General features: G+C 36.8%; 1 protein-coding gene across 2 annotated transcripts in view; it reads right to left on the bottom strand.

Moving 5' to 3' along the window:
* EXOC2 (exocyst complex component 2) overlaps window positions 1-17,453 on the bottom strand; it is a 125,119-nt gene that overhangs the window by 89,504 nt on the left and 18,162 nt on the right. For both annotated transcript variants that reach the window (XM_008927525.4, XM_018076880.3), the window contains exons 4-6: window positions 16,270-16,396; window positions 7,302-7,415; window positions 2,726-2,850 (exon numbers count right to left, since the gene is read on the bottom strand). In XM_008927525.4, the coding sequence (XP_008925773.1) occupies window positions 2,726-2,850; window positions 7,302-7,415; window positions 16,270-16,396 (366 nt within the window). The remainder of the gene's footprint in view (window positions 1-2,725; window positions 2,851-7,301; window positions 7,416-16,269; window positions 16,397-17,453) is intronic.

Below are 17,453 nucleotides of genomic sequence, written 5' to 3'. Positions count from 1 at the left end.
TACATCCCTAAGAGTTTGTGCTGAAACAATCTTTCAAATATCAACTATTCCTCATATAGTTTTGTCAAAATGCATTTCAAAAATATTGTATTGTATGTGCCTTTTTAAAGGAGAAAGTAAGACACACAAATTCACCCTTACATGTGTAAGGGCAGGAAAGTGCCATTATGTGTACAAACACTGTCTAGCCACAGTATAACTGGATTTTTAATTTAATGTTCTTCTGTTAAAAAGCTTGAATTTATAACTGCATGCTGAAGAATTTGTTTTGTTTGTTTGGGTTTTTTAGTTTGGTGGTTTTGTTGTTGCTGAGGTTTTTTTAAAATTTGCATCTGAGCTGTTTCTCTAGAACAATGCTAATAATGCTTATGCTTAATTCTTGTCCTCTTTCATTTGAGAAAACTGCAGTGATCAAATGTTCTGGAGAAAGCTTTGACATCTGGCAGAAGGGTTGGATGATGGCATCAAAGGCACCCCTTTTGCTTGCTTCTACTGGAATCCTCTCCACATCCAACTTAACAGTTGACTGTATCTACCACAAGTTTAAGTCTTTAAAAAGTTATGCAATTTTTCCAGCTGAAATTCATATGCAATAAGGGTGTTTTTTTTGACTGAAAAGAAGCAAAACCACTTTGGCACATGCATTTAATATGAAATTTCAACAGAGAAATGTGCATTAAAATGTTACAGAAGGCAGTTATGACCTGTACTCCATGCTCATTAAGAATTTGGTTTCAGAATTTAAAAACTAAGTAGTGTATTGATAAGTCACTTGAACTCCAGTGTTACAGTTTTGAATTTTATAAGAGATTAAGACTTTAAGTCTCTAATTTTCTTTTACAACAGCATCAAGACTAGTCATTTGTTGTACCAATTTAGTTCACTGTATAACAGCACAAGCTACAAGTCTGCTTCCTTTTGAGCACTTAAGGGGGAATCACCGAGGGGAAGACAAAACCAAGCCATTTTGGTTAGACAAAAAGTGGCACCAAGGACCACTTGAGTCATCCCAAATTTTAAATTCATAATTTAGCTAAAGGACTGCACCAATAAACTCCAATTTCAGGTAAAAATAACACAGATAAAGATAAAAGATGCAAAACAATATATAACTATTATAATTTTTTTTAAAATTGATAATATAGTAGTTAACGAAATAAATAAATTTGCTTTCCCTATCTTTATTTTATTAATATTTTTTAAGTTTCTACGTGCTCTCAGACCTCTTCATTTATCAGAAAATCAGTCTTCAAAGGTGATATGGTTTGAAGCTGGCTCCCTGCCAAGTCTCCAAACCTTACCACCAGAGTTCCCCCCCCCTCAAACCTCAGGGAGAAGAGGGAGAAAAAAATGAAAGAAAACCCGAAACGAGAGAGAGACAACCAAAGTGAGATATATAAATATATTTACACTTATATATAATTAAAAAAAAAAGGGAAAGGGAAGGGGGAAGGGAAAAGGAACAAAACCAAAATATTATATATATATAATATTCCCAATTAGCAGCCCAATATCTATCCACTAAAAGAGTTAGCAAAGAAATAGCTCACTACTCTCCTGGGACAACCGAGGGTCACTCCGGAACGATTGCCGGCAACCTCTGTCTCCCAAGGTCGACAAGGCCCAACCAGGCCTCGCTCCCCAACACGGCAGACTCAACAGCAGGGAACCTGCAGCTCCAAGCCGCTGGAAGGAAAGAGAACGAAAGCCTCTCCTCCTTTCTTCTTATAGCCCAGCTTACGTAAAAATCGTAGGGAATACTGGGTAAATCTGGACCCTTCCTTGGTTACAAACTGGTCACCAAGGAAGGCCTAGCCCAAACCACCACAAAAGGCAAAAAGCCTATACTTTAATAGTTGTGTTCAGGCTTTCTGAAACCTCACATTTAAGGTTTGCCTTAGCTTTCTGTAAATCCTAGTAAGAATTTGCTGACCCAAAAATTAAACTTACAAGGTAACACAGATGTCTGTCAGCACTACTTTTTCTCCAAAGCAGTGTTTCTAAAGCCAACCAAAGTGCTAGCTTGGCTGAGGCTATACCTAGATATAAGCTTTCTTACTCCATGATACCTGTAACACAGGATCAGTGACCAGGAGAGATAATCAGCAAATGACAAACCTATTAGGGATGGTTTACTGGACACTGTTGCTTTCTTATCCAGCCTAACTAGATTGGACTACAGAAGCCCACAATGAGCTCTTACCAGAGAGACACTTTATGCTTTAAAAGTGTGCGTGTGTGCATAAAATAAATATAAATATTGAAATGGCAACTAAGATAACCTCATTTTCCCAATGGTAAGCATAATATAAAGGTTGTTTGATTCCCCAAAGTAAGAGTGAACTTAATATTCATATAAATATTACCATCTGACTATTGGATAAGGTATCATAAAATCTAGTTTTTCTGTTGCTACAGTTTTCAAGTCATCTTATATATTATCTATATTATCTCCAGTTTAATATTTATTCTCTTTCCTGCATTTGTAGTCTAAGCAGTTTCATCAAATGCCTTCAATTCCTGTAAGAATCATTTGATGTCATCTTTTGCAAATATACCACAACAATCAGCTAGCCAGTTCCAGTAACACAACACAGATTTTGGGCTCATTAACACGTTTAGCATAGAGTATAAAGGAAAACTATATTCTTAATATGAAACGTAACCATACATGCACATAGTCTTTCCTTTAATACTGTATTTAGTAAGTGCAAAGCATCTTTACCTGACAGCGCATCTTGTGCTTCAAAAAATGTGCTGAGACCTCCTTTCACATAAGCTAGACTCCCCTCATTTTTCTTATTGGCTTGTTTCTTCAAATTCACAACAGCCGTTTTGAGCTGATCAAAACTGAAAACAAACAAGAAAACCTCCATGACATTCAAACAACAAATAAGGTCAGCTAATGAATAAACAGAACAAACTACTTGGAAAATAAAACCAGTAACTTTCAGAACAACTATTACGGATGAAGTGATTGCTAACGAGTGTGCTTTTAAATAATGACAGTTTATTGTTAGTCCACAAATCTTGTTTTTTTAGTTTCAATCCTAAATGGAGGGCTCCTATCACTTGTGATGGAAGAGATCTCTTTATAATACAAATTAGTCAATAAGTTTCTTCTACACATGCAATATTGCTCTTAATGAACTGTCTGTACTGTATTAAATAGGTGACTATAATTCACTAAATTTAGTACACTAGATTATCTACTGAGATGTTAGAAGCCTCTTTAATAACGACATCTGTTTAACTCTGCAGCTTAGTGCACAACCTTTTTTCACTTTTTTGGTTCATTCAATATTTTTATGTTGGTTTGAACATACAGTTCAGAATTGAATGCAACATTAGTGCAGAAATAAAGAAAAGCTAAACCCATTCCCACTTTATGAAAGTATAGTTTTTGCATGTAGTTTTCTGAAATATTTTTGAAGGACACTTCATAGGGGGATATTAATTGCAATTCATCATCACTGTTCGTTTGGCAGCCTTCTTTTTACCTTAGTTTCCTAATATTTCTCGATTCTTACCACTTTACATTTCATATCACATTTTCATTTTTTGCAAGTAACTGCAATTATTTGAGAAGTCTTATGTCATGAAGAAAATTTCATTATTTGCATATAATTTTTTTTGGTTTTGATGATGAATGTGATCTCAGTAGTTATACTACTGGATTTACTATAAAAACACCATCATGAACAAGCTCAAAAATACAAATGTAGCACATGATTTTCATCCCTAAGGTCTTTCCACCTACCTGCAGGTCAAACTCCTCTCTCTAATACAAAAGAATCAAACAAAAAACTACACTATACCTCAGTGAGGAGAGGGAAACAATGAAGTAGGAAATTACAACAAAAGACAATTCCACCAATACTGTGCCCATTTTAAAAAGAGTTGGTAGAAAAAGACCATTAAGAGAACAAACCAAAGTTTAGCCCAAGCAGCAAGAAACCTATCACCACCTGCTGGGAGACAAAGCACACTGGTGCACCTAGAAGCATTTTTCTTTTTATACTGTTGATGTCACAATATTATGCCTTATTTCCTGTTTCCATCTGCTGGACAGAAATCACATTACTCAATAGCTGGATTGGTCTACTTGAGCTTACAAAAAGTACTTACCAGCAGCACTTTCAAACTAACAAAAATATGTACAGTTCTCCTCTTAAGCACTGTTCCATGTTATCTGATGATCTAACAATATGTCTAAATAGTTCATTTATATTTGTCAGGATATTGCCAGGAGTAAAAAAAAACATAATAAAAAAGATGTTATATTGATTTCTCAAAAAGAATGTTCTTCAAGGAAAAAATAGACATAAGCTAACAAAACATCAGTGCACCACACATTTAGCACTCCCAATACCTGAGGTTATACAGAGGACAAGAACTAAACCATTGCTGTGTTTCCAGAAAAACAGCACAAATTATATAGGACAGATATTTATACAACTCCAGAATATTTTTAAGATTACGCATTTTGAAGTGGGAAGAGAAAAACACCAACCAAAACATTTTTGCTGCTTCTTTGTTTAAAAATATACTTATAATTAGATTCAAAATATGACTGTACCCTTTGAGCATTTATTCCAGTTGAGTTTCACACACCTTTTGCACCTTCAACACTAAGACTTGGATTTTATAAATCAATATAAACTGAATTAATATGCAAAAAAACCATTTGCTTCATTTAACAGCAAAAATTAACACTTTCTATTCCACTGGACCGATGGGACCATGACTTGAAACTGTTGACATGCAAAGACACAAATTGATGAAACTTTTTTTTCAGCGAGAAAGATGAAGCACTTAAGCTGATACTAGACAAAGTCTTAGATTTTTCTTTTCTTTTCTAAAAGCACCTAACTCATTCAAGCTGTATAGCCACCAACATTTATATACTCTTGGATCTGTGGCTCAGCTCATATCTTTCTTAAAGCAGTGGCCATAGCTGAGCAGACCATTTCAACTGCAGTTTTAATAATGCCAAACAGAATAATTACTCCCATATCTTACCTAACACATTCTTGCTGATACACCCCAGAAGATGATTTGCACTAGACAGTCAACTGGTATTTAATGGCATGTTACTAACACTGGATTTTATTTTGTATGGCTGTTGTCCAATCCCAGGTGTGTACTCTGCTGTTGCCTTCCTCACACCTCTTTGAGTCTTGTAGTTCACTATCTCACAATTGCTACAGCCAAGGCTGTCACTGGTTATCACACCCCCTGCCTTGCCTTCAGAATCAGATTTAGGAAAGTAGCACCCCTGACTGCCCATTTAACAGCTAAGTTAGAAGTCATTCCCAGAACTCTCCACAAGCCTCTAGGATTGCTTCCCCTCTTATAAATATAAGGGACCTTAAAGTCTTCTACAAAAAATAAGGTCTTCTCTCTGGAAACTTCCTCAAGTTGCTTAAGGAAAACTTCTGTTCATTTCCTTATCCCACTGTAATGTCACCCCTTCCAGCCTCCCAAACAAGCTCTCAACCATCCTGCTCCATAAGAGGGACTAAGTATTTATTGAAGTTGTTCCTTCACATGAAGGTGAAGTCCCTATGCTCTTTCCTGGGTATCTTTCTCAGGTGGCCTCTTCCCATCCACCATAGAATAACAGGCACATGAGCTATCCTAGTTTATATGTGATATGTTTGTCTAATCCCACCTGTGGAGCTTCGTCTCCTCATACTTGTTTCCTGGGCAGCATGTGAGTGTGTAAAGACACTTGAGGTTAGATGCTTCCAACTGGTTTTGTAACTACCAACAGCACTCTCAATGCCATCACTGAACCACACAGGTAGCACTCTGACCCTTTCATTTAATTGCAAGCAGTTATCAGCATCCCCTGATATTCTGAATTTGAAGTCTTTGCCACCAAAGTGCAAACCCACTGGTAAAGATGCTCCTGTCCCACTTTTTCAAATGAAACCCATTTCTCACTAGCAGGCTTTGCTCTTTGGTCATGGATCTGGCTACAGCAGTAAAAAAAGGCTGCCTTTGAAACCAGTGGTACAGCCATCTGTGAATCTACAGGATTCATCCCCTATTACCCGAAGCTTTCCCCTTCAACAGCTCATGTGCTCTTCACTTTTGTCCCCAGGGCTCTGCAACTGCTCTTGATCTGTTCTACATCTCTCCTGGCAGTGTCACTGGTGCCCACATGAATGAGCAACAAAATGGCAACAGTCCAAGTGTCAAATGTAAAGAATTTTTGAAAGAACAACTACATCAAATGTGTTCTCACTCTCAGTTCTTTCTCACTTTATTATTCCCTCAGCTTTTTTAAAAACTTGGTGATCCCTGAAGTTATCAGATTCTGACAGATAGAATAAATTTTTAATCACTCCTCTTAGTTACTTGATTTCAAAAGATGCTGTCACTACATGCATACTACGTAATAATGTTCTCTAGTTGTTGTTCTAGCCCTTCAATGTGCCATCATTTTGAGAGGAAATTCAATTATTTCCCAAGTAGACTAATGGTTATTTTTGGAGCTCCTAAAGCCAAACATCTCCCTCATCCCAGACAGATAACGGTCTATCTACCATTAGATAGAAAAAAAGTATGTTAAATAAATTTGAAAAGTGGTATTTCCTTTTAAAATGCTAATCAGAATACCCAGCTAAAAAAGAAAAAACTCACAAAAAAGGCTCATCCTCTCTATTAAAAATGTCTTCCAGTATTGTCCAAACACCAGCAGATCAAAGTTTCCAAACTCAGTTAGATATGCAAAAATATATTTATGTAATGCATTCATGTAAGTACATATTATGAACTATATTTAAAAATTAAGATTTAATGGTCAAGATTTTAAGGGATTTACTTCAAAGTTCCTACTCACTTGTCCAACACTCATTACTTTAGCATTTTCCACAAGTGTTACCTTTTAACTAAACACTAATTGATATTAGTAACAATTTTAGTCATCTGTTCAAGTGCCCTTACTCGGTGCCTCTAGTCATGACTTAACACCTGGAGTTTCCACTCTAGGCTAGGTGCCTAACTTCTTGATTCATAAAGGGCTTTTGTCTGAAGAAAGATAGCTTCCATCTGACATGGGGGGCTGGCGTGGGGGATAAAAACCCCACCACAAATTAGGTGGTGTTCAAAATGAAGTTTTTTTCAGAAGCACATTGAACAAATCGGTTGATTCAAGTCTGTAGTCGAGCAGAGACAGTAGTGACTACAGGTCTATTACTGTAAACGCAAACCACCAATGACACAATACTGTATAATGAAATACCATCAACTGACCTGCATTTAAAGCAATTACTTATATGATAGCAACAAACCTTGTTGTTGAGTGATTCTCAATCAGGTACCAGGCAGCAGAAAAGTTTTCACTTGTGAAATCAGCACTCATCCCAGGAAACAGTGACTCCAAATCTTTTTGAGGAAATCTGCCCCTGAAAAATGAATATTCATTTCTTCACTGAGCCATAGTCTTGTGAACAGTTTACAATTAAAAGTCACATAAAAAAACTCAACAAAAACATAAGACCCAAATCATTTTCCTGTAAGATGGAAATATAAACTTGTATCTCACCATGAAATTAAATCTGCTATTACAGACACATGTAGCGTGACGAGGAAAGACTGAAATCTAATCTAAGTAAAATGAATTTTACCATTTTGATTTTACCATTACACATATGACAGAAATGTGCTCTGTACAAAATGCTTCTATTTTAACTTTAAAATGGCAGGGTATCAACAGGTTAAGAGCTTGCAAGTGATCTCACACCATCATTGTCTATTGATCCCTGTACAGCAGAAGTCAGAGAAACATGAAGGGAGACAGAACATATCTCCACTATACACAAACACTGAAATAAATCCTGAGTTAAAATAATTATCTTGCAAAACAGAACACACTGATCTGTCTCTTCATAGTACACAAAACACAAGAAAAACAGGCATATCCCAAGTGACAGCCAGCATGTTTTGTTAGTTTTTATTGTCTTACAAATGCATAACGAAACATGCGAGCCGATTCCTTGTGAAAACAGATTCTCTACACCAGCATTTTTAAAACTACCAAGAGTTTCTACGATACTCATATGGAACATGTATTCCAGTTATTTTAAGACTATGTAATAAAAATATTTAAAGCAGTTTTTGATGAGAACATGACAATCTTCATCCCTCAGTCCAGACACACACTCAGCACTTGGCCATATTCATTCCACCATGCACTGGCAATACATCACTAGGTGCGCTCCCCCCTTTATTCTTTACCACCAGCTGCACCCCATCTTCAGAAACTAATTGTGGCAAACAAGTTTACTTTTGGTCAGCCCTGAACTGGTCAGTCAGTTGGACTAGATGGACTTATGTCCCTTCCAACTGAAATATTCTTATCTATTCTAAAAATTCACTGTGTCATTTTTAGATCACAACATTTAACTCAAAAGTCAATAAAATCCCTCTCTGATGCTCACAAGTTAGGTGAACTTTGCTATGCAAAGCATACTGTATGCAAAGGGGAATATGTCACACTTTGCATTTGAGAGAAAACTTGGTGGCAGCAGGAACCCAGAGTCAGTTATTAGAATTACGTTTAACACGTATGAAAAGCTATTTATATGGACACGAAAGTAGTAATTTATTAGTTTAAGTTTTTCTGTAATCTAAACATGTTTCAAGATAGTTAAAATCGTTTCTATTACAAAAAGCAAACAGCAGATTAAGTGAAACAAATCTAAAGGCAGGCACAATAAAAAGTGCAATTATATAGAGGAAAAGCTGTTTTCTGGAAGTTTCTTTTCATATCGAAATGGCCATTAGCACAAGCAGGTACAAAGGAATTACGTACATAATGACATGGCACAGAAGTCTTTCATCAGTAGCACCTGATTACAGCAGGGGCATGAAACAACACTTTTTAAAAACCAGAAAAAAAAAATCTAATGAGATGCAAGGAAAAGTGATGACAGATATGAAAAGTAGAGATACAGGGGAAATAGTGTGAGAAACAAATGTAGCAACTAAAAATGAGGGTCTCAACATTTCTCTGTGTTCAATGAAATAGTGATAATGTTAAAACAAAACTTAAAAACTTAAGTAGCATGATTGAGTATTTCCAATGACTTTAAATTTCATGAATGACAGTAAGCAGAAAATGCTGATTTATGTAAGAAGGAGAAGAAAGTTTCAATTTATTCTTCATTTGAATAAAATTTAAGATATCTTATTTTTCACTCAAATTAGTCAAAAGTGCCCAGCAGGCACATGACCTTCAAGGATAGTACTTCATATGTGATACAAGGTACAGCTGTACATAAAAGTATTTATATTAGATCCACATATGGTAGCATCTTTTTGGAAAACTACAGTTTTTAATGCTAAAAAAACAAAAGCAAGAAAATAAATCTGAATTATCTGAGAAGAGACTCAGACATTCTGTGCAAGCTCTACTTAAAGGGGATGCACTCAATACAGAAGCAGAATTTTGCTCATGTTTTTCAGAACTTCCATGTATGTTCCCAGAAACCAAAAGAAATTGATATAAGACAAAAAGCACACACATTCAAATATACCATTACCAAATGCTACTTATTATTGCAAATTTATAAGATGTGAACTATACAATTCCTAGGGGAAAAAACCGCCCTATTTATATATATATATTTATATATATATTTATCTTGAGAAAGACCAAGTTAGACACGTAATCGATTCCTGCAAATGAATCTTGCCCAAAGGCAACGGTATATTAACGAAGGGATTTTTGCAATTTGATGTTTGACTGTCTTGAAAAGTTATTAGGAGCTTTCTTCCAGCAGATGCATTTGTGTAGAACCATAAATTAACAACGCTTTTATCTGTGCAGACATATTTCAGACATAGTCACAACAGAGTAGAAACATGAATGTGAATGTGTGAGGTATGTTAACAATACGTTATACTCCATGGTATAGTATCCTTATTTTTATCATAAATTTTACCAGTAGATTTTCCACTAACAGATATGGGGAGCTTGGAATGACTTGCTACAGCTGTCTTCACAACAAACTGCTCGCTAAAATGCTCAAACTGAAAGCAACCGTATTTCTAGAATGTCTGGCCAGATGCATCTAAAAAGAGACTGGTTGACTCCACATACACACAAGTTTGTTTCATTAACTTCCAGTAGTAAATTAAATAAGTCAGTTTTTGGAAGTTGTTTTCATGAAAACTTGCTTACTGTTTACTCATAAACAAGCCCATATGTGACTTGAGAAAGTATTTCTATTTTACTCTTTTCAGAATGACAGGGTGAAGATGAACTAGTAACAAAAGCTTACACCATGCTGACATGCAATTAAACTATTGATCATTTTTCTGTTGATTTGCTCATTATACAAGAATCCCTTCAGGAAGCAACTCTGGATACTTCATCATTATTAAAGAGTAATCATGTAAAAGAAACTGGGAGCCACAAACTGAATCCATAAAACCACCAAAAAAGAGTGAAGTTTGCAATCCTTGACAACTCTGAGTACTTTGCTACCTTTACAATTTCAGGAAAGGTACACGTATTGGATTTATATAGTAGTACTTTCTGCTAGGCACACTATTTTATCTAAAACAGAATCAGATCTCGTATTAGACCTATAGTCAACATTTTAAAATAGTCTTATTCATCCCTCAGCAACAATTTCAAATATGAAAGAAAATGAGGTTTTGCATACTGGTGATACTAATGAGAAGTATAATAAAACTACATTTGGTTTCAAGCCACTATACACTTCCACTTCCCTCAAACCAATTTTGTGTACATCTAATGCAGTCATATAGCATTAACGTAGTGGTCCTTGCTTCCATGTAAAGGTCATGCACATCTACTTTGGATTCAAAACACATAGCATACAAACAATTCACTTGTGCTGCACGAGCCCATTCTTCTACTACCCAAAACTTCATGTTCTGTATAGCTTGACAGTCAATAAACCTACTAAACACAGCATATATTGGCTTTTACAGAACTTGTGCACGTAGAGATCATTTATATTCTCCAGAGATTTAAGATTAGTTGAAATCTCCATGGGTAAATCACAGCCTCCAAGCAGTCACAATCAAGTAAGAGCAAGAGGATGCAATGGATACTAATGAACAGAGCCTGACTACGAACACAGTTCAGCAAGTTGTAATTTTTCTGTACAAATTATTTCACTTCTAGAATTTCAGAATCTCATAGTGTGCTTTTCAGCATGTGTGACAATATTTGCAGATTAAAGGTAGATCCGAAAACAGAATACGGCCACCAAAAGGTAACTTGAACCTCAATTCCACAGGAGTTGACAGGTCAAAAGGAGTAACTAACTTTAAATAAACAGATTCTGAATAGCGACCAGCATAAACAAGCTCCAGCTAGAGCTGTTGTACACTCCCCCCTCTGTCTGGTACCAGTCAGACTCCTTGAAGCTGACTTTGTATCAGCTGTACTGTGTTAATAATGCGTGCAAGAAGACCAGTATAAGGGACACTGTTGTAGACTAAACACAACAAATCAGAAGGTGTTAACACAGGTCTCTCCAACAGCAACAAGACAAGGATATGCTCTGGCAATTCCTACCTAGTAGTACTAGGTTCATTAGAAATATAAAAAGAAAGTGGCAATCATATTTGACAACTGACAGAATGTGGTAAGAGAAGTCTACTAAGAGCTTTTAGGCTGGTGGCTGCAAGTGATGCATCAGCTTAATAAGCAGTTAAGTGCTACTTTATGTTTTAATGTCATAAAGCTAGGAATATATACTGCAACTCTCTTCTACAGCTTTCACAATTTTTCTGCATGCATCACTCTGTTCAAGTTTCCACAAGCCCATCACATTCAACGATGAACTTTACAGCACTTCCACACAAGCCCTTTAAAAATAAATAAACATCTCAGTCTCCAGAAAGTCTTTTCCTATGTCATGGTAGCAAGCTGATGTTTACCATTAGGTGGCAGCGTAAGATCATCTGTTTCCTTCTCCCAGATGAACTGTTTTGGAAACTGGCGTGGGAAGAGGGAAGCATCTGTATTGAGTGGGTGGATACAGATGTGGAATGTACTTAGCATGTCAGCGTTTGCTTTCATCTACGAGATGGATCCACCATAGTGACCTCTGCTACATGCAAAACAACAAACACTATTTAAAAATTTTCTAACCACCACAGATCTGACTGCTATTACAGCTTTGCAGAAAATGGATTTTCTTAGTCTGACAGAGTAGTTAGAAGAGTCAGGGAACCCTTGACTAAACAAGGACTTGTCGTGCAAGAGGGGAAAGTATGCAGTACATTGGAACAAGCAATTAATCCATAAACGTTATGTAGATCTAAATTTTCCACCACCAGATTTCAACCATTATCTTTAGGACACAGGCATCACATATTCTCTCCCAGAATTGTTGAAAATTCTGAACGATCCTATGTTGGTAGGACATAACCTACCAACAACTCTAAACTACGAAAACCAACCCATGTACTGCCACATCACTGTTTAGGTCTGCATTTTCATACCAAGTTCCACATTTCTCAGGCTGAGACGATAACTGTGCACTCTTTTTCTTCCTTCCTTATTTAAGACCTCTCCCGGAAAAGCTAGCAGCCCTCGACTTGAATATGTGCAGCCTTCACTAAATTAAAAACTGGTTGGTTGGCTGGTTGGGCCCAGAGAGAGGTGGTAAATGGAGTTACCTCCAGTTATCAGATGGTCATTAGTGGGGTTCCCCAAGGCTCAGTATTGGGGCCAGTCCTGCTTAATATCTTTATCAATTATCTGGATGAGGGGATTGAGTGCACCCTCAGTAAGTTTGCAGATGACACCAAGCTGCGTGGGAGTGTTGATCTGCTGGAGGGTAGAAAGGCTCTACAGTAGGATCTGGACAGGCTGAATCGATGGATCAAGGCCAATAGTATGAGGTTCAACAAGGCCAAGTGCCAAGTCCTGCACTTGAGTCACAACTATCCCATGCAATGTTACAGATTTGGGGAAGACCGGGTGGAAAGCTGCCTGGCAGAAAAGGACTTAGGGATGTTGGTCAACAGCTGCTGAACATGAGCCAGTAGAGTGCCCAGGTGGCCAAGAAGGTCAATGGCATCATGGCCTGTATCAGAAACTGTGTGGCCAGCAGGATCAGGGAAGTGATTGTCCCTCTGTACTCGGCACTGGTGAGGCCACGCCTCAAGTACTGTGTTCAGTTTTGGGCCCCTAACTACAAGAAAGACATTGAGATGTGTTTTAAAAGATGTATGTCCAGAGAAGGGCAATGAAGCTGGTGAAGGGTCTGGAGAGCAAGTCATAGGAGAAGCAGACAAAGGAGTTGGGGTTGTTCAGCTGGAGGAAAGACTCGGGGGAGACCTTATCACTCTCTACAACTATCTGAAAGGAGGTTGTACTGAGGCAGAGGTTGGACTCTTTTCCCAGGAAACTAGTGATAGGACAAGAGGAAATGGTGTCAAGCTGCAGCAGGGGAGGTTCAGGTTGGACATTGGGAAAAACTTCTTCACTGAAAGGGTGATCAGGCATTGGAATGGACTGGTTAGGAAGGTGGTGGAAGTCTTGAACACTGGAAGTGTGCAAAAAACAACTGGACACGGAACTTAGTGAAATGGTTCAGTTGATGAGACAGTGATCAATCAAAGGCTGGACTCCATGACATTGGAGATTTTCCCATCTGTGATTCTATGGTTGTTTAAGGGTTCCTGGTAACATCTGTGTAACACCACAGCCAGGAAGAGAAAGGTGGCATAGCCCTGCATTGCACTTAAAGTGAGCGTAAAGATGGGGATAGAACACTAAAGTTTTGTATGAGTTTTTTCTCTCATTCTGCAAATTAAAAAAACAGAACTCAAAGATTAAATATTTTAAATACCTATCTGTTGGTGGGAAATAAATACCTCATAGCACACACACAACAGGCACTAAGTTACAGCAATGCCAAAAAACCCTTATCTGATTGGATCAGTTCTGTGTTTTAAAAGATGAATGAACAACTGCTAGGAAGGCAGGAGAACAAATGCTTGTGAACACTCTTTTACGAATACATTTGTGACTTTAATAATCAGCAAGTTCACATTGCATTACGATTTAAATTATTTTTTTATTTAGCAAGTGAAATTCTTAGTTGCATGACACAAGAACTGCAATTAAGTTTTGGAAAATATGAAGAAATTATCCGACAGAAATTATGTATACTTACAACTTGTCAAACCTGCAGGCTGAAAGATGATGGCCTGCACATTGTGTGTACATATAATGTTTAAAATATCTTGACTATGCAAAAAAAAGTCAGGAGGATGAGTCTATATCCATAGTTCTTTCTTTGCATCCTTGCAACATTTGAATACAAAAAGAGAATTCCAGTGCATATTTTGAGCAAACACGTTACTCCTACAATATATCTAGAGGCAGTTTTGTAATTATTAATAGAACTTGTTAGACCCCTAATTATCTATTTCCCTTAACTCACAGTTCAAACCTTTTGTACACTGAAATCCCAGTCACTCCCAATTAAAAGAACAAGTTATCTTTACTTAAATCCCAGATAAAATATCGAAAAAGATGTTGTTTGAGGAGTATAGGATTAAAGTAGAGAAAAATAGTTTTCATGTCAGCCAGTCACAACTGCTTCTGACAATGTTTGAGAATATATTATATGAGTTTTGAGATTAAGTGCTTCATTGAAAAAGTAACCTGACAAAATTAATATATCATCTTTTTAAAGAAGACTTGCTACTATAAGATTGATTAAAACTTATATGCAATAGAATACATCACATGGATTAAGGAACTAACTACAGAAAAAAACCCAAAAACTAAACAAATCCATGGAGAAGTAAATCTGAGAACATTTGTAGGTAAAGTTTCACTAAGGCCCACATCACCTTTTTAACAGGATTTAAAGGATTTATCACCAATAATTTTTTATAAATATTTGGTAAAAACATTAGGAAGAAAGACTGTCATCTGGACTGAGAAGACAGACTTGTCAAGGAAGCAACAAACAGAAGAATATGGTCAAATGCAAGAAGATAAAGCTAGAATAAAGGATTCCAGAGAGTTGTTACAGAGCAGTGAGCAACCATACCAACAGCAAAAGCTGCAACTCAAGAGCATCAGCTAACAAACCACTCACTGCTTATTGTCAGTGCAGCATTGTGGTAAAAAAGCATTATTATGGGGTTTTTAATTTACAGACAAGGCAGGGAGAGTTAAGGAGTGACAGGAAATCTTCTAGTAAGATGTCGGAATATTGTCCAAAGTCCTAAGGTCCATATTTTATCAGAGTTTGGAAAACTGAAGAATATGAAACAAATACCTAAGTTATATCAGAGGCTAGAGAAAAAATAGTAAGAAAGAGACAAAATCTTCAGGTTGTTGAAAAAAAGTGGGTTAGTAGCTTGAAAAGAAAGAAATATACATATTCAAACTAGAAGAGAAATGCATAGCCAGAGGTTGGAAGGTAAAGATGGGTCCACTGGAAATCACACAGATTTTGGCAAAGTGCAGCTTTCCCATCAGAACAAGGTAACAACGGACACTGCAGATTTTCTTCAACACACTACCGCCCACAAACAGAGTATTCTGCAGATGAGACCTTAGTAATAGTTTAATTTAAAATAACCTGTGGTTTTGGTAGAGCTGGTATCTTGATCAAAAGAAATATTATTCCTAATGCTATTTCTAGGAGTCAGACATACTTGGAGCCCTAAGAGTGTCCCATTTAACCCCCCCTAATTCCATTTTCATTCAATATAAAGTTTCTATTTTAGAACACAAATGACATAAATTCCACCATACTTAAGAACAAAAGTAAAGAAGACTGTGGGTTGGAAAACAGTATTAATATTACAGTAAAATAAACTAGCTGATGTGGCATAATAAATCACATTTTACAGTACAATTTTAGCAACAGATAGCAATCTAAACATCCTTAAAAGCCCCGTGAAACTCAAATGCAACAGTAGGTATGCCATAACTACAATGTATAAATCTGAAGCCTCGGGTTATTTACCAATCCTTAAAATCTAAACATCACTGGGGTTCAGTATATCAGTCTTTTAGATTATCTACAGCTCTAATTGATGATTCAAAATAGAGGATTATGAAGCAGGATACTGTGTGCACTAACAACTCCTTTCAGTTCAAAACAGCATACCAACAGCTAATAGATGTATGCATTTTTAAACCTTTCCCTGCCCTGTAAAGCATTAAACTTTTCTGGAATTCACAAAGGCACATATAGAGAAAACCACTAAAAAAGTGGATTAAAGGTATTTGGTACTCACTTGTCTATCTCAATACCAAGAGGATTAGCTGGACGTAGGGACAAGGGGGGAATCCCTTTGTTCCTGTCAGTGCGCATGTCATAATAGTTCATTTCATCCACCCAGACAGCAGACTGATCCAAGATACCTAGAGAAAACAAAGTGCAGATCCTTAAAACAACAAGGGCGGTCCAGCACCATCAACCTCTAACATACTGAATTAATTTCAAAAATCCTGATAAATATAAAATGCATGCCTAGGTAATATATTGGAAGATACATGGCAAAACAACCTGGATGCAATTATGCTAAATTATTTTATTACAGTTGCTGAAAAGGTATTCATGGCTGAGCACCAAACATTATCCTCTTGCAGACTGCACAGGAGCATTTTCCTGATCACAGTTATTAGTATTTTCATTCCTGCAGGTCTTTTGGTGTCTGTTCTTGTCATTTACTACTTTCAAAACCATCTCTTATCTGGAAGTCTTCTTATTTGCATACTTTAGCGTTTTGGTGCCATGCATTATCCAAAAGGTGAGTACATAAGTGAACTTTGGCCACAGGTCAAGATAGATGACTCAAAGGACACAGAATTGACTTTGTTTCCAAAGCCTTAGCACAGACAAAGCATAAAGGTGAGGTACAAGAGGTCTTGAACCTCAGTTGAAAATGAAGCCAGCCACACTCTTGGTCTTGCCCTCCTTTAACATACGCATCATATACTCAACAGCAGAAATTAACTCAATCCCCACACTTACCTGTTTTTTAAAGTATAAATTCTCCTCTCCCATCACCAAAAGCTTCATTGTGTAACATTTCCACTTGATTCACCTTTCTATTATTAAGATCTTAGTGCAGCTTGGGAGAAATTATGTGTTATTTGTCACTAAACTACTGAGAATAAAAGCCTAAAATAATTCTTGTGGGAACTCCTGCCTTAGAAAAGATAACTATCCAACTTCATCAATGAGAGGTCCTGAAAGAAACATTTCCAATCCAGAGGGTATTTAGACTGGATTCTAGATTAAGTAGAGGTCCTAGACTGCTTGGCAACACCATTTCAGTGGTTAAGCATCTGAGGAAAAATACTTAAGACTTCCCGTCTTGCAGGATGGTTTGAATTACAAATAAGAAACGGCACTGATGACTCAACTTTCTTTAAATGATTAACTGTCAGCTCAGGATTTAGGTGTAAAGTTCAT

The sequence above is a fragment of the Manacus vitellinus genome, unplaced genomic scaffold (genome assembly GCF_001715985.3).
Source record: "Manacus vitellinus isolate BGI_N305 unplaced genomic scaffold, ASM171598v3 scaffold_33_pilon, whole genome shotgun sequence".
Lineage (NCBI taxonomy): Eukaryota > Metazoa > Chordata > Aves > Passeriformes > Pipridae > Manacus > Manacus vitellinus.
This window is presented reverse-complemented; position numbering and strand designations above follow the sequence as displayed.